The following is a 25,836-nucleotide window of genomic DNA, read 5'->3' as shown; positions in this document are numbered from 1 at the left end:
TTTTACTCTAATGACACCATGAGGGTGACATTTGTCTTAATAACTATTAGATGGATTGCCATGAAATATAGTAGAAACATTCATGTTCCCCACAGGATGAACCATCATCAGGACAAAGTTTCCATTTGTCTAGTACTTTGGTTCATGACCAAATACCTGCAAAAGTAATGACATTCCCATCAGCCTCAGCTGCTGCATTTAGTGCTAATTAGCAAATGTTAGAATGCTAACATGCAAAAGATACTCCTTCAGGCTTCTGTGTCCCATTGGTGGAACTAGGGGAGAACGTAGACGATAGCACTACAACCAAAGAAATTGAAGGAGTCAAAGTAGAACATGAGATTTATTCTAATTACAATATTTACAAGCATACCAAAGGTTCTCAAAATTCACATTTGTGACAACCAATTGATTTCATTGACGGGACAAGGTGGTTGTGCCAAACAAACTGAAATCAATAAAAAAAATAAAAAAAACACTAGGCCTTACCATTGGTGGCTGGTGGGAAATTGTCTAGGGTTTTCTAGGGTTGTGCCACATCCAATCAATTTTAGCAAACATCCCAGTATGATTTAATGCAAAAAAACCAAGGTATCAGTTACTACATTGCAGTTACATAGTATCAAACATGTAATAGAAAATGTTAATTTATTGAGATGCCTCTGTGGACCTTGTTTTGTTGGGGAAACCAATAGGGAGGTAAAGATCAGGATAAGTAAACATGAAGAGCAATTAGGAAGTTAAGATGTTAAGTTCTTGCTATTCAGACACTTTTATCAAAAATAAGGTGCTTGTGAAGAACAAAAAATACATAGGACCAAAAACTAGACAATCTTCAGGCACACTTACGGAGAGTAGGGAGTTTGCTTAAAAGCCTTTATTTCACAGACATTTCAATTTATGTAAAACTGCCAATTATTAATCACATAAACTGAAATTCCCTTGAAATAAAGGATTTTAAGCAAAATCCCTACTCTGTGTGAGTGTGCCTGAAGACTGTCCAGCTTTTGGTCATAAGCATAGAATTATTTGAGATTTGTTCTAAAATTTCAACTATGCACATAGCACAAAAGCACCACACTGGGGCTGAAGATGAACAAATGTACACTACCAGTTAAAGTTTGAGTACATCTGCTTGATATCCGGATATTCAATAAAGCAGCTATGAAGAGTTTTCATTGTTAATTTACCAGTCTCAATTAAATTTTGATGCCTCCATGACCAATTTAAGCAAGAAAAATCAATGTGGTGGGAAAACCTTCACATTTGTCTGACAGCTTATTTGTAGAGGAACTTGCTCTTCTCTCCCTCTGAATGGCAAACCTCTCAGTGACCTTTTTATTGAAGTTTTTTCTCCATGGAGAGCATAGCCAGAGCATTAAGGCGATCCTGTGTGCTGGTGTTTCTCAGGAAGGTCATGAACCTCTTCAAAGTAGAGAAGTCCCTCTCGGATTCAGTTGTTGCCATGGGTGTGGTGATGAGGATCTTGAGAAGGCTGACAGTCTCTGTGAAAGTGCTCTCAGAGTTATTCTGCATGAAAACAGGTGGTACAGAGGCACTGCACCACTGCAAGCCTCGAACTCACTGTTCTCATAGATGAGGGACAGTTCTGTTTTGAGCTTGGCCTTGTTCAGCATGAGGTAAGCATCCACTGTTGTTTCAAGAGCTGTATAATGGAAATTCACACTGTGTTGTGGGAACAACTCTCTATGCAACAGCGTTGCGCTGATGAGGTGCTGGGTGAAGGAAAACCGCTCCTTGGCATGCCTCAGGAAGGCATCACATATCTGTAAAAGATACATCACCAGCTTAAATTTGCAATAAAACTATTTTGATGAAAGTGATTCTGTACAAGTTATTGTGTCCAAGTCAAGTATATGACTACACAGGTTTTAACATCATTATTCCTAATTGCACCTACAGTATGTTTACTTCGCTTGAGCTTTAACTCCCTATTGGTTTCTCCAACAAAACAAGCTCTGCAGGGGTATTTAAATAAATAAACTACATATTTTGTTCCATGTGAAGATGACTGAATTTCTTTCCTATGTGTGTGGATGACAAAAATCATCATCCTGCTTGAGACTGCTCTGTCATAAAATCTACCAAGTGAACAAAAATATGAATGCAAATATAAAATGCGGACCGCCTGCTGCATCATTTGACTGAAGTCAGCTGTGGGAATATGCCATCCTGTGCGCCGTCTCTGTTTCGGATTTTTCTTTTTTTTTGGCTGCGTACCACCAGGCCTGAAAGAAATTATAGAGGAAACACAGACAATTACATCACAACTTACCTCTGTAGCCAGTCTCTGCTGTTCTCCTGGTCTCAGCATCTTCCATTGCTTTATTGGCTGGTGCTGCTGGTCAGATGCACTGTCCCCTCACAGAGAGGAAATGGAGGCCTTGCTCCAAAAAATAACATTTAAGTTGCTAACTTGCCATCTTCATCATCAACTAGGCCTCTTCTAGAAATTGACCTGGTGCCTGGTGGACACCTGAATACGCCTGTTATTAAAAACTGTGTTTATTAACTACTTGCACTATTGCACATAACTACCTGCATAACTATCTAAATCTGATTCTCTTCTCTTTCCTTTTAAAATGTAAAAACAAATATAATTGTGATGTGCTCTATGATAATCACTTTGATGACAAGGCACATTTAGGCTTTTACAGACTGTTGGAAGTGAGCAACTCATCTTTCTAACAACAACAGCTTTATCCGCCAATAGTAGTTATTTACCTGGTCGTTAGCATGCTGTCTGTGAACTTGTCTGTCTGTGAAAAAACAGAAAACTTCATCTTCAAGCATCCTCACAAATCCCCCAGCCTCTCTGACAGTTGGGGGATCAAAGTTCCCAGAGTCTCTGACGGTCTGGAAACACTTCAGGATGTCATCCTTGTGCTCGTACACAGTGTTTACAGCACGATTGTGGATGTTCCACCATGTTCTAGAGGCTCTTGGGAGTCTTATGCGCAACCACTTGGTCATGCACGGCCTTGCTTGCATGACCTGGAGAAGAAGGCAGAAAATCCACCAAAGTCAGAAAAAAAGTGCTGATCCTGGAGATGTGCGATGTTGCCTGCTGCTTGACGAGATTCAGCTTATGCGCATACCAGTGGATGTAGTGAGCGTTTTCATAGAAATGATCTTACACTGCATTCCACCGCTGGCTACCCTTTATTGCAGAAGCCCCATCGTAAGCTTGGGCTTTTGCCCTTTTGTCCATTTGAGAGTATGGTGCGTAGCCTCTCCAGAAGCGAGGTAAAGATGGTGTTTGGTCTCGAAAAAGAATATTACTGTTATCATTGATGTAGCGTAGCACAAGCAGTGGATGGAAATGTCAGTCATCTCACCAGCTTGAATGGCGATACAATCAGCGCTCTTTACTTCCTCCAGAATGTAATCCTTTAGCACTGACAGCATGCAGTCCAACAGCTCGTTGTGTACCATCTTTGAAAGTAGCTGTCTTAGGTTGCTCCTTTAGCACACTGTCTAGGGAGGCAACAAAATCCACCAATCCCCTGGAAATGCCAGAGCTGTCTGAGGAGTCCATCTTGTCATGCCCACGCAAGGCCAACTCAAAAGCCCCACAAAACTTCACACAATTGATTATTTTAGATAAAATGTGCCCGTTCATATCCACCTCCTCATTGTGTTTCCTCACTGCAATCCTGTAGCCATCGTTAATCTGGGTAGTGATGTTCACTGTGCCTAAAATGGCTAGCTTGACAGAATTCTCCATGTGTGCCCTGTGTATGTTTCCTTACTTTCTTAGACAGGTGCTTCATATCCTTCACTCCCGTAACTGTCCATGCTCGATCTGCCCCCGTGTTTTAAAAAGCAAGCACGGAAAGCAGCTCAGCTCTTTCACCTGTAGTTTCTCCGCCAAAGTTCTCCTCCCAAACAGATCATGGAGGAGAGATTTTACCGAGTTCGGGTTGGGTCTTGAAGGAGTAGTGATCACACTCCTCACTGTCCCTTTTCGGATTAGATCTGAGGACGCTGATTGGCTAAATTTATGTCATACGTACATGTGCACACCTCAATGCAGCCTCATAGAGCTGCCGGCATGGCTGGAGATTCTTGTTTTAAACTATCTTGTCTGCATGTTCATTCTGTTGTCTTTCATTTGGTTGGAGATTAGTTTTATTTTCACTTCCATCAAGCCTCATCTCTCGGCTTACATAAAGGCATCTTACATGAGTGCGGCTTGTAAAGCAGTCCTCCCCACATGTTTTCAGTCATTTTGTAGATAATGAGAAATGCTCAATGTTTAGTCTGCATTTAACATAAATAGAAAAAGGACAACAAAGTGGTTATTCTGGAGTCTGTCTGACTCATCTTTTAGGAATAATGTGAGCCAATTTAAATAAGATCTACCACTGCCTAGAATGATGGAGACCGCCTCACCTTCGCGGCAGTGTGGCATGAGACTTTCTGACCCTTCACAATCAATGTGTGGTCTTGATTACCTTTTTGTCTATGGGTGTAGCAGGACTCCTAGTGGCTTTGTGTTGATGTGTGCCCAAATTGGTGGCTACATCTCTGCAGCCCACAGTTACAAATGAGTGAGCAGGACTCACAGAGGGACACAGAAATTTAGGATGTCAGGACAGATTTGGAAACAGGTCAAAGAAATGGTTTCTTGCCTGCCTCGCTATTTTTAGGTTTATAGTCAGCAACAATGGAGGTGCAGCAAGGAGGAAGGCCTTAAACTAAATGAAATTATTATGTATACAGTGAATACAGATATAAGGTTGTAGAGGAGCTGGGAAAAAAGACGTTGGCACATGTGTTTGGGGTAGCTGAAGTCTGTGTTGGGATAAGAGTTGGTGTCAAAAAGAGAGAAAGTTAGAATTCAAAAGTAATATGTTTCTTTTTTACCTTTTCACATGGTTGGAAAGCCATATGGTCCTGGTGGATTTCCTTTGCAGGTGATTGATAGCTGGACCTGTTCAGGTTGTGAGCATGAAACATCAGCCGCAGCAGAGCATCCTCCACTGTCAGCTCACCTCAGCAGGGGCGCATTTACTGTATGTAGCCGTGAAGAGACTTATGTACACTTTTCTACTTTTCACTCACAGTGTCAACTGCCTTCACACACTCCCTGTATCCATCAATGGGCCTTGTTAGCTTTCTTTATTGTGCGCTGCAGTGCATTTGGGACTCAGCTGCCTCTTCTGCTGTCACAAGCACTTTAGGTGGCCCCTTTTTCCATAGTGAGAAGACTCCACCTCTACATGCTGAAATGCAAAGCGTCATCTTTGACACTAGTAAGCTTTTGCCTGAGCCGCCTAGCAGGAGGCTTAGTGACAGAGAAGTCTGTCAGAAGTCACCACTTTTGTCAGCTGTCAAGTTTTCCTCCACAACTGTAACTGACACAAAAAGCTGGTGTTTGTCATAAAATGCAGCTTTAGCCCCGCTCACCTGCTCCCTGCAGTTTAACATCACTACTAACTATCATTAATAACTTATATACTATATATAGTTCTGCTCCTCACTGTGCTGACAGACATCTGAAGGATGAACTTCATATTGTGAATATTCGTCACCATAAGCTTTTTCACAGAAGACAGAACAGGTGTGAATAATAAAATGAATGATGGCTGAATTCCATCTTGCTGCTTCAGTTTCAGGGTCCTGGTTTTGTGCATGCAGGCTCACTGTCACACTGTCACAGCTTACAGGGACACTTTAATAAAACAGATTCATCGGTTATGTTATTAGTAAAATGTCTGCAATGAAAAAGGCCTATTGAAACATCCATAAATACCCACAGCAATATGCTGTTTTAACTGGTGTAATGATGCTGTATTATACTGGCACCACTTTCTAATAAGGAATACTTTGTAAGGGACTAATACATTGTAACTAGAGTTTGATAAATTGGCTGATCAATTGACTCTCCGATGTTATCAAACTATTACAGCATTAGCTTATCATAGAAATATACATTTCGGTTTACATGTCTGTCGATAAGTAACAAGAAAGTATCACAGATATACTGGGGGTCATTTAGAAACAGTCACAATTACATTGTTTGTCTCCTGAGAGCACAGTCAAGTTTTCAAATCAGATCCTAATCAAAAATAATTGTGTTATGTGATCATGTAAAAAAAAAAAAGTATATTCATAAATCATTCATATATCAGGGAATATAGTAATAGTTTTGATTCTCAAATACCACTGTCAGAACAACCCAAAGATATTCAGTCTATTATCATAGAGACCAGAAAATATTCACATTTGAGAAGCTGGAATCAGAGAATAAAGAAATTGTCTTCTTAAAAAAGGGCTCAAAACATTGAATTGTTTATCGAAATAGTTGACAATTAATTTAATAGTTGATGACTAATTGTTGCAAGTCTACATTTTTTATGCTCTGAAGATCATTAATAAGTCATTAGTAAGAACAACTTTTGTGTGGCCAAGTATGAAAAAGCCTTTTGGCTGGTGTTTATTCTCCTCTTTCATTAGATCTTTAATACAGAGTCATTTTTTAGAAAATGAGAATCTCATATCCCTTTATTAATGACTTACTAACATTTACTATATAAATTAAGTCTTGATGGCTTATTAGAGAGGTAGTCATTAATAAAGGGAATGAGTTTCCTTTATAATAATCAGACCTGCAGTTATAAATGTTAGTGTGTCCTTGTGAATGACTTATTCCACCACAATAATAATTAATAGTTAACAGATGGATTTTAGTTTGGATATTTTTGCAGCCCTTTTTCAGACGGTACTCTAATTGATCACTGTTTAGTGAAGTTGTAATCAATTAAAGAACGAGTGGAAAGCGATTTTTCACAACAACACAAAAGTCGTTCTTATTAATTGCTTACAACTGGTCTATAAAGCATTAGGGAAACTATTGATTAGCTAAATCGCTTAGTTACACTTTATAAGCCCTCTATAAAGTATGCCTCATTAGAAAATTGGTACCCATAAATCATACTGAAGTCTAATCATATAGCACACCTTCTGTCCAGCAGTGCAGGTGTTGTTCATAAAGCCGTAATGTAGTTGGCCCTACGCTTGCTCTTTAATTTATTTGGCATTCATTCATTTATCTAATTTTATCCCAGGGCCTTTAACTGTTTCTTGCTGCTCCTCCTTTACCCAATCACTGCTAACAGGATAACTCTCTGCAGATTTGGGCAGGAGCCCAGATTGTCTGCAGTTCCACTGGGATTGAGGCAGGCCCCACCAGACACAATTTGGGATAATTACAGTACTGCTTGAGGAGACGTGTGATCGCACGCCGCTCACAGACATATACACACATTGAAATGCACACACTCATACACGCAGTGCCTGCTGAGATCTCTGTACTCCCCCAATCATCTTACCTCCCTTCTGTACACACACACATGCACCCCCTCCTCCCCTCCCAGGAGGACACATAAGTACATGTTCTCCCTCCGACAGAAGGAACTTCAAGGAGCTCTGAAACTTGCTTTGGCAGCTCTCGCAGCACTTCAAGCATGCACTACCCACCCAGCCCTCCGCCCCGCACCCTCCTCCCTTACCATCCCCACCTGCATCCTAGACTCATCTTCCTGCTCTTTATCTGTGTGCCACTCTTCAGAGTTGTACCGCCTCCCCACCCACTGTGGCACTATCACTATGCAGCATCCAATGTCTCTACAGCCTCAAAGTCAAAGTCATCTCTAATCTCTATTTCGGTCTTTTCTTCCAACATGACTCACTTTGTCGTTGATTTGAGAAACACCCCAGCTGTCAGACTACAGCCTCTGTTTGCCACTTATTAAGCAAAGACAAAAAAAACATACAGTATATCCTTATTTTCCCTTGACTGACCTCATCTTACCTTAGGCCATCCATCAGTTGACTGTTCAGCAAGTGTGACCAGCATTAAATAACCGATTAATTTAGCGAAGAACTTGGCTAAGGATGTGACCTAGATCTGAGGTTACATCCAACTGTCAGCTTTAAGATGCAATACTGAGGATTTCCTCATTAGTGTGCCACTGTGAAATTATTTCTGATGGTGAAAAAAAAAGACTCAACTTCCATTGGGTCCAATTTGAGTGTTCCTGAGCTCATTTCCCCACATGGAAAAAGCTTCCGGTAGACTGGTTACTTATGCATCAAAAACAGTGGGGAGCCAATATAATGAATATGCCCATGGAAGACAGCTTAGAGGGACCGTTGAGTATAGCATTGTTAGCATATGCTAAAATTGTTAAAACAATCCACCTGACAATGTTATCTTGACAGAAAATGCTACACTACACTCAAAATAAATTGGTTACAAGAGGTTAAAATTAGCTTTATTTTGAATGATATTATATTGAATGATATAGTGATTTATTTGCTGTTTAAGGTCAAGGACAGTGTTGTCCTTCAGGCCATTAGACTGTTAGATGTTTAGTTAAGTGTCCTTCTTACTGTTTTTTGTATCATTTTACACTGTTGGTAGAGGTCTTGTACTGCTGTACACTGTCTTACTGTTCTCCTTGTACTGTTTTACACTAGAGGTTTATCCATGTTGTGTTTGTGCTGCTTTGCAATGTCTGGAAACTCACTGTTTCACTCTGCATCTTACCCTTCTGATTATATTCTAATAGAAAATCTCATATTTCATATCATACAGCAGATCCCAACCTACAGCATGTTGCCACTGGTTTTAAATTAAAAAACAACACAACTGAGATTTCTTAATATCCCAAAGTTAGAATTCATATCTTCTCTTCCCACTGGAACAATGATAATGTTTACTGTATTCTCACATTAAACACCAGCAGTCTAGGTTTGTTTTTACAGTAGTGGGGAGAACACAATGATGTCAAAGGCTCTTCAACCAAATAAAAAAGTGTATATAGAATATGTGAATGTTATTCCCTGCATTTATATAATGTATCAATCTAGCAAATATCAAATTATGATGGAACTGATTATTGTGCTTTCCGTAATAATGGTTGTATAAAATTTTGATGTTGATCTCTGTATTTTCCTACTTAAAATCAAGTTTCTCTGAAAAACTGTAAACTTTAATACAGATACAGATAATGCTGTATTTATATATTTACCACAACGAACACTGTCCTTTACTGCCTTAGCTTTGGTTGGTGTTCTGTGGTCTTTTTAGGGGAAGATTAAAGTAGCTATAATCACTATTGCTATAATAACACTGTATCAGATAACAATGTGAAATGTCAGCGGCGTCACTCGTGATGAGCCTACAGAGAATTATCACCCGGGTCTGCAGCTCCCCTCAGCTTTGGGGACTTGATAGCAAGTTTCAGCTCATTGTTTAGCTGCCCGGCTGTCACCACTTGCATAGTGTCGTTTTTGACCACAGCAGGCAGCTGTTTTCAGAGAAAAAGCTCTAAAAACCCTACTACTACTTGCTCAGCACCGAACAGCAAACAGACACAGTAGGTGACAGACTGCATACAGCCCCAACCCCCACTGACACTAATCAAGTAGAGCAATCTGTAGTGAGAGGTGACCAAGTAATTATGGCAGCTGGACAGTGAGAGAACATTGTTTGGAGAGATTTTAGTAAGAAAATCAAACTGAAACTGTAAAGTTGGGGTGGACCAAAACTTGATTTTGAAAAATGGTGAGAAATATCAACAAAAGCACAAATATCTCTGTTTGACTGTTGTAAGCTAGTGTACAGTGAGCCTACACTGTGGTGACTCCTCAATACTGTCACATTTCACTTAAAGTTCTCATTATCTGTCTCTTCCCACTAAAGAGATCATGATTTGACTTATACTGAACATGACATCTTTGCCATGTCATATTTGTTGCTATTTTACAGAAATGACCATTAACTGATTTTACCTTAAAGCCCTGGAATACCAACCAGCCACCTACAACTAACCAAAAGTGATTTATGTTGTGATAAACTGTGTGTGTGTAGGATTTTAGGCTGTAAACACTGTGTGTTGATACTGCAGAAAGATACAGCTAATCATTGTTTGAATTGATTGTCATCAAGTGCTAACTTTCATTTTGTTTCAGTGAATTCTAGTGTATACAAATTGAACAGAATTACTTTTTGGCTGTCAGAATTGAGTCGAACTCAAACCATTTTTTATGGGTGTGCAGTTTCATTTATGCATCATTGACATCCATCCTGAATGATGACAGAGGGAGTTTGAGGTGACAGACACTGTGGCTTTTTAATGGGGGGAGCATTGATCAGGTTTTCTGGGGCTGTTTCCAGCTCCTCTTTTGTTAACTGTGTGATCATTGTGCTGCTCACTGATCCGATCACTGCCTGAAATTATGTATTTACCCAGATTTTCTGCTAACAAAAGCACATCAGGTGAAAGCACACAGCAACAATGAATAGTAAAATGTCAAAATATGGCTGCGTTTAGCAGGCTGTCCTAACCAGCATATCCATGTGTTGATTAATTATCGGTCTTATCCAAATATAATTCACCCACATATCCCATTTTTTTCTCAGATACATACCTACTTAAATACCAGTCTGATTTTTGGTATTGTGGTCGCCTGTCTGAGAGGGCAGGGTGCTGTTCTTGTTGGATCTCCTATTTGTTGTCCTGGTGGATGATCTGGTTTTTGGTTTGGCATCATTACTTGGTTGCTCAGTAGTCTGAGGTGTGCTCATTATAAGATTTTTTAGGGGAGCTGGAATAAGGGTCTCATTGTTACTCAAACTATGATTTTCATCCATCACATCAACTTCTGTTCCATCAAAACCAGAACTTTCTGGCCAATTGAGAAGTCTTGTTGGTGAGAAGCCAGTTTCTCTCTCATAGTCAAGATCTGAACCACCACTGTACCACAGTAACGTAGAAATAATTATAATGTTGCAAGTTGCCTCTGAGGGCTCATCTTGATTGAGGATGTCCAAAAATAGACTAGAGATAACTCATACATGGGGTGGGTAACTAAAACAGTTGTGACCAAAAATCTATATCTTCATTCTATGGACCACAATTTATTATTTACACATAATCTAATAATATAGCAATATAATATACAATACTTAATATACAGTATAATGTATATATGAAATAATATATCAATATTTGACACTTACCGAGTGCAGTGCATTCAGAAAGTATTCAGGCCTCTTCACCTTTTCACATGTTGTTATGATACAGCCTTATGCTAATATCATTTAAATTAAGGATATTTCTGTACTTTGCCTCAACCCTGACCAATCTCCTAGTCCCTGCTGCAGAAAAACACCCCCACAGCATGATGCTGCCTCCACCATGCTTCACTGTTGGGATGGTATTGAGCAGGTGATGAGTGCTGCCTGGTTTCCTCCAGACATGACACTTAGAATTGAGGCCAAACAGTTCAATCTTAGTTTCATCAGACCAGTCACCTCTCTTACCAAGGCCCCTCTCCCCTGATTGCTCAGTCAGGCCCGGCGGCCAGCTCTAGGAAGAGTCCTGGTTGTTCCAAACATCTTCCATTTAAGAAATATAGAGGCCACTGTGCTCTTTGGAACCATCAGTGCAGCAGATTTTTTTCTATAGCCTTCCCCAGATCTGTGACTTCGAGACAATCCTGTCTCTGAGCTGTGCCGGCAGTTCCTTTGACCTCATGGCTTGGTTCTTGCTCTGACATACATTGTCAGCCGAGAGACCTTATATAGACAGATGTGTGCCTTTCAAGGATGCCGTGATCAAAGATGATCAAGAGAAATGGAAGGATCCTGAGCTAAAATTTCACGTCATAGCAAAAAGTAAGAATACTTATCTCAATGTGATATTTCACATTTTCCTTTTTAATACATTTGCAAAAATTTCTAAAATGTTTTCTGTTTCTGTTTTCGGTTTTTCATCATGGGGTATTGAGTGTAGATTGATGAGGGGAAAATTAATTTAAACAATTTTAGCATAAGGCTGCAACAAAACAAAATGTCATAAAAGTGAAGGGGTCTAAATACTTTCTGAATGCACCATATGTACCAAAACTCTTCATTATACCCAACTAATGAAATATGTTACTAACCTTCAGTTGTGGATCTTTGATGACTTCATCCTCATTTTAAAGTTCACACAGGAAATAAGTAAAATGTGACTATTTAAATTATACAGGTGACACCAACCACATCTGTGAAGAACAAGTTAATAATAATAATATCATAAAAATAATATAAATGCCTCAAAAAGTAAATTGAAATGATGTGCAGACTGCAATTGCATGAATAGTATAAGATATTTCTAAAAACTGCCAGATTGACAACATGCCTGTAAGGACACCAAAAAGTCAATTATGATCAATGTGTGTTCTGCTACCTTTTCCATTTCTGGTAATGTGAAAACCTCTCCTCTAGCCTTATTTCCATGTTACAACCGCACTTCCTTTCTGTCTGTTCTTGACACTAATGAAGCTCTGAAGCGTGCTGACTCCAAAGCAGTGATTGACTTAGCGCCCGCTCTCTGCTCTCCATAAAGCAGCTCAAGGACACGTCCAATTAGCATCTGGACTCTGGTACACCAGTGTTGGTCCCTAGGCCTATCAGGCTGGAGAGAAGCCATTTGATTGGGTATCTCATGTTGCCATTACAGAGTGAACAGACTGACTGAGTGAAGAAAAGGCTCAGCACATTTTAATTTCCCCCCTCCATTCTCCGCTCTCTCTCTTTCTATGAACTGGCAAAGCCTTTAAACAAAGTTAGATCAGCTCCCCCATTCAAGCATAATTCATGAATATTAAAAGGAGGAAGAGCGCAGATATGTATACAGTGTTGGAAAAACAATCACGCGCTGATAGTTGTCAACGTGACTATCATTTATATTCAGATTTGTTATTCACAGTGCACACCTCATGTCCTCTAACTCAACTGATAAGGAGATGCTCAGTATCCACCAGTATAACCTCACTATAATGCTCTTATCCCAGACAACCTTGATGATTCAATAGCACTTTTTGAACCTGTCTCTCCATCCTTGTACTATTGTCTTTTACTGAAGGATAAGACAAAACAGTCAAGTCTTGAAGGAAAACGTCTAAGGAGAAACCTTGGACTGACATTGATGATGATTCAGAGAGGAACGGCAGCTCTTCCTGAACATCTTTTCTTAGAGTTACAGAAATATGAAATATGATCAAGTCTGACATTTTTCAGAGATATGTACTTTAAAGTATATATGAGCAAAAGTTCAGAAAAGTCAAGAAAATCATTTGTATGTACCTTCTTTCACTCCATCTCAGGTCGGGGTCGTGCTGCACTACTCGTCTCTGTCGACCATGCTGTGGCTCGGGGTGACGGCGAGGAACATTTATAAACAGGTGACCAAGAAGCCTCCGCAGAGCCAGGATGGTGACCCGCCTCCGCCCCCTAAACAGCCCCTGCTGAGGTAACCACAAATGTCCTTGCAGTCCTCCTGAACCGTGACTGCCACTACACAGATACGCACAGAAACACCTGTGTATGTGGACATATGTGAGTGTGTGTTGTTTGTGTGTGTGTGTGTGTGTGTGTGTGTGTGTGTGTGTGTGTGTGTGATCTTTCTTGCACTGTCATTGCTGCTTGCTGTGTGTGTATCTTCAGAGGCCAAGGACTGGTTCACTGTGCAATTTCTTGCTTTCTTATTACATTTTTGTCAGTACATGACCCGACTGAGACTGTGAGATGCATGTAGAAGTCTTATATAATCAAACCCTATGCCTGTCCCGGCTTGTATTAATTATTTTAAGCAGTGGTGAAAGATGTATTCAGAACATTTACTTTAGTAAAAGAACCAATACAAAGATGTAAATATACCGTTACAAGTAAAAGCATTTTAAATCTTTTAAATCCTACTTGACAGTACTTAAAATATCTTGAGAAAAGTGCTCATACAGCAGAAAAAATGACCCCTGATATACTATTTTAAATTACATTATCATATTGTTGATGCATCAGTGTGTAAGCAGCTTTTGACTGTCAATGTTTGTCATAGTGGAGTTAGTTTTAAGCACTTCATGTACAGCTGGGTAGTGTAGTCCAGGGTCAGGCCCCCAAACAATGGGATAGGAAAGAAAAACACAAAGTTCTGCTAAAAAATGTACATCTTTTTGACAAAATATTTCCTTTTTTGTGAAATGTTGGATAATTTAACCTCTTTAGGCCTCATGAAACTATCTGAAAGGGGTACTGTCTCTTAAGTTGATACACATTTGAAACGTGACAAGGGGCCCCGACCAAACACTGCTTTTTTGTAAGGGGCCACAAGCCAAAAAATGAAGTGGAGTAGAAGTATAAATAAGTATTAACTGGGAATACTTAAGTAAAGTACATCACTACATCACTACAAGTACTTAAGTGCAGTACTTGAGTAAATGTAGTACTTAGTTACATTTCACCACAGAATTTTAGTTGTATTGTAATTTTTGCGCCTTACAGATATATTTCATTTGCTTTTTTAAATCACAAATCTTAAATATAATGTGGTTAAAGTGAATTGTGTATTCAGATGATGTGTTTGTTGGGTTCGTTTGTCCTCACGCCTAAGTGTTTAGAGCTATGTGTACTCGACTACGCACTTGAGCGTATGCATATTCGTGTCTCTGTTGATTTATGCGAGCTTGTGTATTTTTTTCAGGTGTTTGCCGGCTCGTGTTTCCTTTAGAGGGCAACAATAGCTTTACACAGATGAGTTATTGCATCGTTTATCTGCAGAGACATCCGCAGCTAGTTTGTATTCTTTCAAGCCTCTGGCTTTGTTTGTTCACTCTGTAGTGACATAGCTGTCAGGTCTTCCTATATTTACCATTTGGCTCTCCTTGTGGGTTTCTCTCACATTTGTTCATGTTAAGAAATTACATTTTTAATCTGATTCACTGTCTGCCACGAGGGAAGAAGTTTAGAGTTTGAACAGTAATGATTCACATGATATGAAAATTAGAATGATAAATGCCGGAGATTAGAGGAGTCCAGTGAATTCCATTTAATCAGTCAAATTTCTGACTTGAGGCCCATTTAGCTCAGACTTTCCTGTTAGAGGTGACATTCAAGGTGCAAACTGCTGCTTAGCAACAATAACTCTGACAAAGGGAGTTGTGTAAGACTGACGAGCATCTGAATAAGAATTTCCTAACTTTCCCTGCTGAGCTTGTGTGGTCATCCAGCTATTTTGGGATTCTCATGTTCAAAAACTGTTTCAGTAAAGCAATTTAAAAGAAGCAACAGTTGGGTGGGAGGAAGCTATAGAGCACCGACTAGCAGCTGTTTTAATTTCATTACTGTTAGCACTAGCTATCACTATTATCTGTTGCTTTTTACACCCTAATCCAGTGATTCCCAACCAGAGGTCCTATGCACCCCAGGGGCTACTTATGCAGTTGCCAGAGGGAAACACTGTGCAGTAGCTCATCTGTTTAAAACAGAATAGAAATTACGATTTGATTTAAAAAACATACCCACATATTTGTGTTTGGGTAGGAACTGTAAAATCAGTTGAAATGAACTCATCTGGAACATGCCTCTGGAACATCTTATCTGGTAGGATTGTGAGAGTGTGTCAGACAGAAATGGTTGGGAACCACTGCTCAAGCCTGACAATGATGTGTATTTTTTTGTAGTTTTGAAAAATATTTGAAACCTCAGACTTTTCAGTTTTCCCATAGGTACAGATAAACATTCTTGCAGATATGTGTTAGAGGAAACTGTCTGCAACAGCTGAACTGGATGTGTAGTAAATGCTTTGGCTCAGTTATTCTGTTTGAGGCTTCCTACTACCCTGTAAGGGAAGAAGAATGGAGGGCGGATGAATGTCAGGAGGAGGAGGAAGGACGACGGACTTGAAACAACCTGTTACCATGGCATCACCCCAATGCTATAACTAATTACCTCAATCACCCAGGAGGCTGCTGAGCCAGGAGCTTTATCACAAATCTAAATGTATTTAGCCTTCTGACCCATTTAATTCCTGTTCGCTTAGACGCGCACATCAGATTGAATTTCTACTTTTTGTGATTTCCTTTTCCACCATTCCTCCATTTAATTCCTTTTCTGCTTACTCACGACATTTGGCATGTTTAAGAGGATCAGCTTTTTGGACACATACAGTGCTCTTCCTCTGCGGTGAGAAGGTGCTGTGTGAGCTCTTCTGCGCATTGCAACTGTGCTGCAGAAGCTTCGATGAGAAATCCTGTTAGGGGGAAGGTTTGAGAGCACAGATACGGAGGCAAACAGAGGACATAGTGCAACAAATGCCTGTTTGTCATTTAATCTTGTATTTAGTTTTCATTTTCTTAAAGCTGTTGGAAAATATCAAGTGTCGCTTCACAGTCCTGAATTTTCTGGCTCTTTATAAAATATTTTGAACATGATACAGTTCATGACGCCACACAAGAAAATGATATGAACATGTTGCACTTGATATGAACCCTACTGTGATACCTTACTAACTAGCCTTTAGACATTTTTCTGTGTGGTGTCTCAGTGGATTATGAGCGCATGTAGCACTCATGTAGGCATTTATCACCCATACAACTGGAAAGTAATATCTATAAAAATCTATAAATGAACAGTACAATATGTCTGACATTATTAAAGCCTGATTCTCCCCAGTAACGTATTCCTGAAGAGTCACATAAGTCGCTGAGGATAAGGACCACACCAGATAAGGATCCCCTCAACGTATAAGCAGCACTTTCCTCGCAAAGCAAATCCTCAGATACCTGCGTGATTGTGGGTTTTTTTTTTAATACGGAATGTTCTCGAGGCTCTCCCATCATGCACTGCTTGTGAATGAGATAATTTGTCTGGGGGCAAGCGGCGGGATCGTGTGGCGCGGCAGTCGAGTTGATCCACAGTGATTGACTGTAATGCTCCCCGTCAGACAGGCTCATGCAATGAGACTTAGCAGCTGGAGACAAATCAATTTCTCCTCCGAGCTCCCCCACCCCCCTTTCCTCCCAACAACCAACCTATTTCTCCTCATCCACCTCTTTTCCTGTCCCTGCGATCCTGACAGCATCTGATGACATATCCAGCAGACCATCACAGTGAACTTTGTCAGAAATCTGCTGCACCGTGTTGGACCACACACCTTAAACGCTTCTGCTCATGCTATTAACTGACACAGTCATCTGGTGTGATGGATGCAGATCATTGCTCTAAAATAACACTTCAGTTGAGAGAAAGAACATTTTCCCCTCTCACCGTAAAATCTCCAACATCTGTGGAATGCGACCACCAGCATTCGTCCCAGCTGTCAATATTAATAATTGCAAACAGGCATATTCATTTCTTAAATAGCACAGTCACAGAAACAGAATAAAATAATACTACATGTATCTACCTTTCTCTGGATTTAGATGTTTTAGAGGAACTATTTTTAAGTCAGGCTTTCAAATGGAATGGAGACAGAAATGGGAAATGGCTAGTAACAGCTGGCGATGCATGAATGTGTATTCAAAAATGAACTAGTCTACCGAAGTAGAATATCTATCCAAAATCATTAAATGGACTCTCGCCAATAAAAGGAAGATTTTTAAGGCAATAGTTCAACACTTTTGAAAATATGTTTATTTCCTTTATTACCAAGAGTTAAATCAAAAGATAGATACCTTTCTCATATCTGCCTGTTAAATGTAAGGCTACAGCTAGCAGCTGGTTAGCTTAACGCAAAGACTGGAAACAGGGGGAAACAGCTAGCCTGGCTCTGTCCGCATGGGTAACAATAGCATAGCAATATCAAACAATATCACACTGTCATTTTTGCACTTTTTCAATTAATTAAATGTGATGTAATTTTGTTACTTTCAGACAGACCCAGGCTAGCTGTTTCCCCCTGTTTTCAATCTCTTGTTAAGCTAAGCTAAGCTGCTGGTTGTAGCTGTATTGTAAGTTTACAGGTATGAGAGTGGTGTTGCTCCTCTTACCTAACTCTGGATAAGAAACAAGTGTATTTCCAAAACTGTTGAAATATGTCTTTAAGATAAGCTCACTCTTGTTCAGTAAAGGGCATTCAGATGTGCAGTTTTCTAGTTTAAGGTGAGTACATACAGTACATTACTGCTGCATAGTGCAGCTTTACCCGTAAGCCTTCAGCCTATGCTGGAGCTACAGTATATGACCATCAGTTGTCCCCAGTTGTGCTATGTATATCTTGGACCAGGTCCAGAGAGAGGACAGCGCATAGTCACAAAACAGAGGACAGGGCATAAGCAGAGGGGACAGGGATGGGAGGGGAATTGCTGTGTAGCTGCTGGCTAAAAGGCAGGCACTTCAGGGTCTATTTATATCAGATGATTGCTGTTCCTAAACTCACTCAAAAACGCAACTCTGCATAGTACACAGCCATTTTGAGTTTGAAGGCTTTCTTTAATAGAATGGCCAACAAAAAAAGGCTGTGTGTGTTTTAATGTGTGCAAGACTTTGTGTGTGTTCGCACAAGATTGAGTGCATCGGGGAGAATTTTAATGTGAACCTTTTTGCACAAAAACAGGGCAGCATGTAGACTGTAATTGGATCTCACATACTATACATTTTTTGCATGTAAGCTACACATGTTCTTTTGGGCACAAGCCTGCAAAAAGCACACGCAGGCTTTTCAAGAGTGGATAAAAGGGAATGAGGGTTATAAAGCGCAGGGTGCTTTAACATCCACTAGTTCTTCTCATTTATGCTTATCTTGCTGACGGCTGTGTAAATGGCTTTCTGTTGGAGGAGGGTCCCCTGGGGGAACTGTTCCACTCAGAGACAGTGACAGGCCGGTAATGCTGCCAACCCCACCCCACTTCGCCTCCCTCCCAACCACCCAGCCACCCCTCACCAACCGATCCAGACAAACATCTTGATTGTAATTGAATTTTTGGGACAGGCGCTGTGTGAGTCAGATTGGGAGAGAGAAGGGATAGAAGGAAGGAAACTGAGGAAGAAGATGGAGGAAGACGGAGTAGTGGAAAGGTTAGAGCAGTGACAGAGGTTGAGATTGAACAGGAAGGAAGAGGAAATAGCATAGTGTTATATAGGAAAGTGGATGACAGTGCAAAGAGAGAGGACAAGGACAGTGCTGAGAGGGAGCTGCTGGGGATTAGCTTTGTTTGTGCATTGAATTCTTAAAGCTCATCATATACTTGCCGTGACGCAAGCATCATTATTCGCATATTTGCCTGCATGCTTTGCGTGTACCTAAAGGTTTACAAAGTATATCTAGGCAGCAGATGAGGGCTGAATCATCACCAACCAATTTCACAATATCTTCCTTTATAACTTAAGTGGGTTACAATAGTGTTGATTCACAGCAGAAAAAGTGGCACCATTGACCCATTGTCGATGTTGTTTGTTGCTGCTGACCTTACTTCACAGCAATTTTTTTTTTCCCTCAATTCATAGTTTAATTGCACCTTGAGCATGTGTAGCATTCAGTTCTTTGGATGGGTACAATAAACTCTCTGAGGGAACACAAGAGGCCTCAAACATGCTCCATGCAAGTACACAAACGCACATGCTTCAAGCTACACAAGATCTCACGCATTTGTTGCATTCTGGGGTACATTATGCAAAGCAGCGCAAGATGCAGGCTGAGCATTGCAGCTAGGGTTGCCATAGCATGAAACAAGAAGGGAAAGCTGACCCCTTTCATTTGGGTTCACAGTTCAACAAAGCTTTATATGAAATTTGTCACCTCTTCCTTCAGACAGGAATTCTCCGTCCTTCCTCCATGAGTGATTCAAGTGTTGCACATGTGTTTTCTTTTTTTCTTTCCTCTGTGCAGCAGTACATATTCCCACAGGCATCATGTTTGTTTACTACAGTGGAAACGCTCTGATAAGACTTAACTAGCCTGTATTGCCTTCTTGAGGATTGAGATTGATCACCTCCACCAGTTTGTAAGAATGTATGTTAACTACAGACGGGTGACTAATTAAAGGAAAAACCAACATAAAGTGTCTTAGTAAGGTGTTGGGCCACCACATGCTGTCAGAACAGCTTCTGTGTGCCTTGGCACTGGCTCTACAAGTCTCTGAAGTCTTCTGGAAAGATGAACACCATTCTTCCAAAATGGATGAAGGCATCCTGGAATAGACCACTTCCATCAGGATAGAAATGTTTCATCACAGGATAAAGGTGATGACTGAGAACAACTTTGTATTGATTTGCAGTGACCCTTCTCTCTAAGGGGACAAACAGAGCCACCAGATCCCCTCACTGTTGGAATCAAGCTTTCAGACCTGTACCAGTTTTTCCTTTAGTCACCCGTCTGTATGTTTACAGGGCCGGCTGGGCAAAGTGATGTCATTCGCGTTTGCGTACTTGTGTGGAGAATGTTTGGGGCCTAATTAGCAATCCACAGCAGCTGTGTTTTTAAGCATTTTTGATGTTGGACACTTGACAATCATGTGATCATTTTCCCTCTTTCAGTCTTAATTTGAACTTCACAACTAAAGTTTCCTGCAGTTAATAAAATAGTACATTCATGACAGAGCCACAGCAATGACCAAAAATGAATTCATGTAATACTTGAATGAACCGCTACATACTGTATGCTACTGATGTCAAAGATGTTGCTTTAGTAGCACTTTTATGGGTTGTTTGATGGTTCATTGTCTTTATGGACCAAGAAAATTGTCCAAACTAACTTGAGGATACAATACACCTTTAAAATTTTAGGTTTTTAGAGAAGAAATCAAACTGTGAAGTAGGTGTGATCGCACCTGTAGAGTGTGATCACAAACACATTGACAGATGGTCATATTTGAGGCATGTGGGGAAAGGATAGCAGACAAACATGCCTGTTTTTCACTGTCATGGTCTGTTCCTCAAGTTGAGAAAAAGCTCTTAGTTATTTTGGGTGAGCTAAGAGCTCCTCTCACTGCACACACATCTATAATCGCATCTGTCACTTTGTCTGTTTGGATCTTTTGGTTATTATCTTTCTCTTGCGGGTCTAATATTATCTCTCCGACATATTTTGGCATTGTGCTGTTGTAATCCAGATGTGAGATTTATAAACGCCTTTTTCATGTCACACATTTTTATACTCTCTTATTCTCTTTCTCTGTTTGTCCCTCTGTCACCTCACAGATTTTATTTAGTCAGTGGTGGAGTGCCCCTCATCATCTGTGGGGTCACGGCAGCCGTCAATATAGACAACTATGGCAGCGGGGAGCAAGCACCATAGTAAGTCCTAGATTTGCTTCTGCTTTCAAGGTTACATTACATCCTCTGTTGATGTTTTGCACCGCTGTGTACACCTCAGCAAAGTCTGTTCCTCATTAGGTGTTATTATTTCCAAAAATAAACCCTCATCAAAGGTGCGGACATGTGTATATACATACACAGACAAGCATACACACTTTTTCACACTATATTTCCCTTTGGTGGATTAGCACTTGATGAGCTCTATGCTGCATGTGTATTTAGATCAGTTTTTCTCTGTTAAATAAACAGCACATAGTTGTTGTGTGGTTATATTAATGCTGTTTGCTCTATATTAATGCTTAAGTGTTATTGGGAGCATGTTAAAATAAATTATAGAGTTTATATAGTTGATTATTTATGTTGTGCTGCTTTTCTTTAAATGCCAGCATAAATCAGAGTGTTAACATCTTGTGTTGTTCATGTTTGTTGCAGCTGCTGGATGGCATGGGAGCCCAGCCTGGGAGCCTTCTATGGCCCTGTGGCCTTCATCGTCCTGGTGACCTGCATCTACTTCCTTTGTACCTTCATCCAGCTGCGGCGCCACCCGGAAAAGAAGTATGAGCTCAAGCAGCTGACAGAGGAGCAGCAGAGGCTGGCCTCCGTCGACATGCCGACCCACTGCCACCAGGGAGCTGAGCCTGGGGCCCTGGGAGCCCAACCCAGCGGGAGCCACTGCCCTGCTGGCTGCCCAGGCGTCCCCATCAACCCCGCTCTGCTGGCTAATGAGCACTCATTCAAGGCTCAGTTACGCACGGCGGCCTTCACACTTTTCCTTTTCCTGGCCACCTGGACTTTCGGGGCTCTGGCTGTGTCTCAGGGCCACTTCCTGGACATGATCTTCAGCTGCCTGTACGGTGCCTTCTCTGTCACTCTTGGCCTCTTCATCCTCATCCATCACTGTGCCAAGCGTGATGATGTCTGGCATTGCTGGTGCTCATGTTGTCCCGGACGGCGCGCCAATGCCTGCTCGGGCGCCCATGGGCCTGCTCAAGCACGACCCAAGGTTAACGTGAATGGAGATACCCCCGGGCACGGCCATGGTCACAGCCACTGCCACCATGACTCACCATGTCAGGGTAAAGCGCTGATGAGCTGCAGTCATAGCAGTTTAGGTCACTGTAAACACGCCGCCCTCCCGTCCTCGCAAAATCACGTGACATGTCTGGCACCGGTGACGCCTTGTTGCGCCGCCCTGCATAGCCAGCAGCTGATGGAAGAGGAGCCCGCGGCTACACACGTGCTGCTGCATGCTGACCCAGAGGGTTACCGGCCGGGGATCCAGTTGCACCCCTGCCTGAAGAGCAGCACCAGGACTAAAGGCCGCCAACTCAGCCGCCGGGCTGGGGCCGGTGCTTGCGGAGCGGGGAGTGAGAGGGAGTACGCCTATCACATCCCCTCCAGTGTGGATGGAGGCAGCGTGCACAGCTCACACACTGACAGCCCTCACAGCACACATGGGCGTCACACCCACATCTGTCCACATCTGGCCCACGAGGGCCACCATGATGGGCATCACACATGCCACGCTGCTGCAGCCACCACGCACGAGGCCCTGGCATGCCATAATCCCTGCCACCGGCATATCTGCTGTGCCAAGGCAGACCTTTTCCCCTCTATGTGCCCAGCAGAGGCAGGCGACACGGGCGTCTTCCTGTGTGGCTGCGGCAAAGTGGCCGAGGAGGACCCGATGGCGACACATCACCATCTGGAGATGCACGCCCAGCGCAGACAATCCTATCCCCAGAACCCACCCAATCAGAATGGGATTCTAAAGGGGGGGCTGCATGAAGGACTCCTGTACTCCTCGGACAGCACAGGGAATATACGCACTGGACCCTGGAAGAATGAAACTACTGTGTAGTCTGTGAGGGGAAAAACAGGGGAGATAGGCAGCACCCCTTCCTCGTCCCGCCAAAAATAAACCCTCGCCTCCCTTTCTAGAATTAAAAAAAAAAAAAAAAATGAATTGAATAACATTTTAAACATCACAATCAGCGTGGGATATTTTTATTTGAATGTCCTCATGTTTTTATGTGTGCTGTTTTACTGTGCAGAAATCTGATATCATGTAAAATGCTCCCTGAAGAGCATCCATACACAGAACAGAATCTCTTCCATCAAGAAGAATTTGTGAAATGTGTGTCACATCATGCCATCAGATGTAATTGAAGGTATTTTCACTGTTCCATATTACTACAGATCTCTCTCTATATATATACAAGAAAATGAATGGTTGTATGTATGAATATGTGTGTTAGTGCTCAAAGGCAACACGCTGCAAGATTTTTTTACACTTGGAGTCTGAATCCATCAAATAGTCTACAATGACAGTGAACCTCCAGTACTTTAAAGAACTCTTGGCATCCATGTTTTAGACGACACTAAACCAGCAATTTTAGACTTCATGGGTATTTTTGCCATTCAGTCAAGCAACTGTGAATATCTACTAGAGATTTTCTAAATAACACACAGAGATACTGTCGCTTGCCAGAGACATGTGGATGCCAGTTAAGCTATGAAAATTCAAAGCAACAGAAAAAGAGAAGCGAAATTAAGCGTTCCTTTTCCAGGTTGATATTGATCGTGCTGTCTGTATGATGTCTTCATTGTTGTGTTTCTTTTTTCTGGAGAGAAGTAAATAACAGCAGCATCAACAGCAACAGTGTGGCCATTGTGAATAGAAAGTGGTGTCATCCAGTACGGTTTTATTAACACTGTGCCACACAGAACCAGGTCCTCACAGCGAGTTCATTGCCAAATTAATGTCCCGGGTTTTTTTTTGGGTTTTTTTTACCCTTTTCAACTCAGCTCGCACATGCCATCAGATATTAAAAAAAAATCAGCAGAAAATCAAAGTCTTTGTAAAATCAGACACTCTAATGTTTTGCGGGGGGAAAAGGAGTGTGAATGTGAGTATAAAAGAAAGAACAAGCTGCTTAAACTACCTGCCTGTGACTAATGTCCTGTTATTTTCCCTTTTAATGAAAAGTAATAAAACATTTTAGCCAACTTCACCCACTGTCAGCTGAAGCCACAAAATGACACATGGCAGAAATCAGAGCAAATGCAACCCCCTTTGTTTTGTTTATTTTTGAATTTGTCTTATTAAAACCCCAAAAACATGCATGCTTTGTTGTATGTAGCTAATATGTGCTATGTTTTAACATTGTAAATGAATGCCCATCCATGAGCATATTATTTGCCTTGACCCGATAAAGACTGCTGCAGCTTGCCGTTTATAATTTTTGTCACAGTCTTGCATTAAGGCTAGTTCAAACAAACATCATTTCCTATTGGTGATCTCTGTATACCGAGACTTTAGGCCGAGGCTTACCCAAGAATCCAGCACAGAATTTCATAAAGGTTCTGCTCTGGTTGATAACTTGTGTCAGAGAGGCCAAGGTGGAAGTATGGATCTTTTTCTTTTTTTTTTTGTTGCCATGAAGGTCACATTCTCTGCCACTCAAAAGAGATGGTAAAAGAGGCTGTGTAGTGATTGTTTGTTTTATGAATGATGATATTGAGTGTGATACTCGAGACAAAACCAGTCAAACATTTCATCAGAAAAAGCCGGAGTTAAAAAAAATATCCATCAACGCAGCGCATATAATCTCACAGTAAACCCTGCTCTAGCAAAACCACCTCGGCATGCACACCGTCTCTTTATCCATCTCGTGCACTCTTGTCTGTGTATATAGAACTGGTTTCTGATGAATTATTTTATATGAGATTTAAGATATTTAAGAATAAAATAAGTCTATATGTAAAGAAAGTTGTATGGGGAAAAAAACTGACCTCTCAATGTTAATACTCAGTATCTGAGTTTAGAAATGTCCTTTTTGTTTTCAAATGCCTTTTTTTTTTCTGTTGCAATTTTAGTTGACTTTGACTTCATAAAGTATGCAGACTCGCCATGTGTTGTGAGACTTATCCTGTCATATCAGAAATAGAAATGCACTACCCATAATAATGTTCGGCCTGCCAGAATAGAATTTGTCACTTACAGTATGTTTATTATAGAAATGTTTGTTCAGACAGAAATATTTCAAATTAAAAAAAGTGACTTCTGCAGAGAAGAAAAAGAGAAAAATTCATGTGATACTCCCTTTATTTGGATGTCAGGCTTTGAATAGTGAAACGAAGCCCTGGTAGACATCAAAGATGATGCATGAATCTCAAAGCTTTGCACAGGGTCACTGGAGTTATTTCCAGGGTCTGGGACAAAATGGGATATTATGGGCCTAACCTCTGAGTTATAAAACACTGATCATACAATATGAGCTCCTTTGAGCCGCTTGGATGCCGGCAGTCGGTGACCCTGGCTTTATAGTTATTGGAAAGGGATTTGTAACAGTATCACAAGTTATAACGACACATTTAAAATCAGCCTCTCCCTCTAAACCCACAGTAAACTGAGAGAACATCGGTCTAGGTTAATTGCTGTACAACATGTGTATTTGCTGGTGGTGTGTCTTAGGAGCAGCCTGAGCTTTTCAGTGTCTGTGAGACTATGTGTTTGGTATCATAGGCCACCGTAGGCCATCTTCTCTGTTGTCATCAGTAGCAGATGTATTGCCCTAAATGAGCTTGCTGGCTTAGTTTCGGCTCACCAGACGGCTGCTGGAATATTCACCTGTGGTACTGTGACAAAACCTAAAGCCAGTTTTCACTTTTTCTACATTGACACAGATTCCAATAAATGTATTTTTTCACCATGCAACGGA

At 41.1% G+C, this 25,836-nt stretch overlaps 1 protein-coding gene across 12 annotated transcripts in view; it reads left to right on the top strand.

The window, feature by feature from the left end:
* The window catches only part of LOC121912177 (adhesion G protein-coupled receptor A1), a 181,311-nt gene extending 155,475 nt beyond the window's left edge, over positions 1–25,836 (top strand). For all 12 annotated transcript variants that reach the window (XM_042434304.1, XM_042434303.1, XM_042434302.1 and 9 more), the window contains 3 exons: positions 13,189–13,334; positions 20,996–21,091; positions 21,545–25,836. In XM_042434304.1, coding sequence (XP_042290238.1) covers positions 13,189–13,334; positions 20,996–21,091; positions 21,545–22,973 — 1,671 coding nt within the window. In that variant the 3' untranslated portion in view covers positions 22,974–25,836. The remainder of the gene's footprint in view (positions 1–13,188; positions 13,335–20,995; positions 21,092–21,544) is intronic.

This window comes from Thunnus maccoyii, chromosome 14, assembly GCF_910596095.1.
Source record: "Thunnus maccoyii chromosome 14, fThuMac1.1, whole genome shotgun sequence".
Classification (NCBI taxonomy): domain Eukaryota; kingdom Metazoa; phylum Chordata; class Actinopteri; order Scombriformes; family Scombridae; genus Thunnus; species Thunnus maccoyii.
The sequence above is the reverse complement of the archived record's forward strand: the minus strand, read 5'-3'. Positions and strand labels throughout refer to the sequence as shown.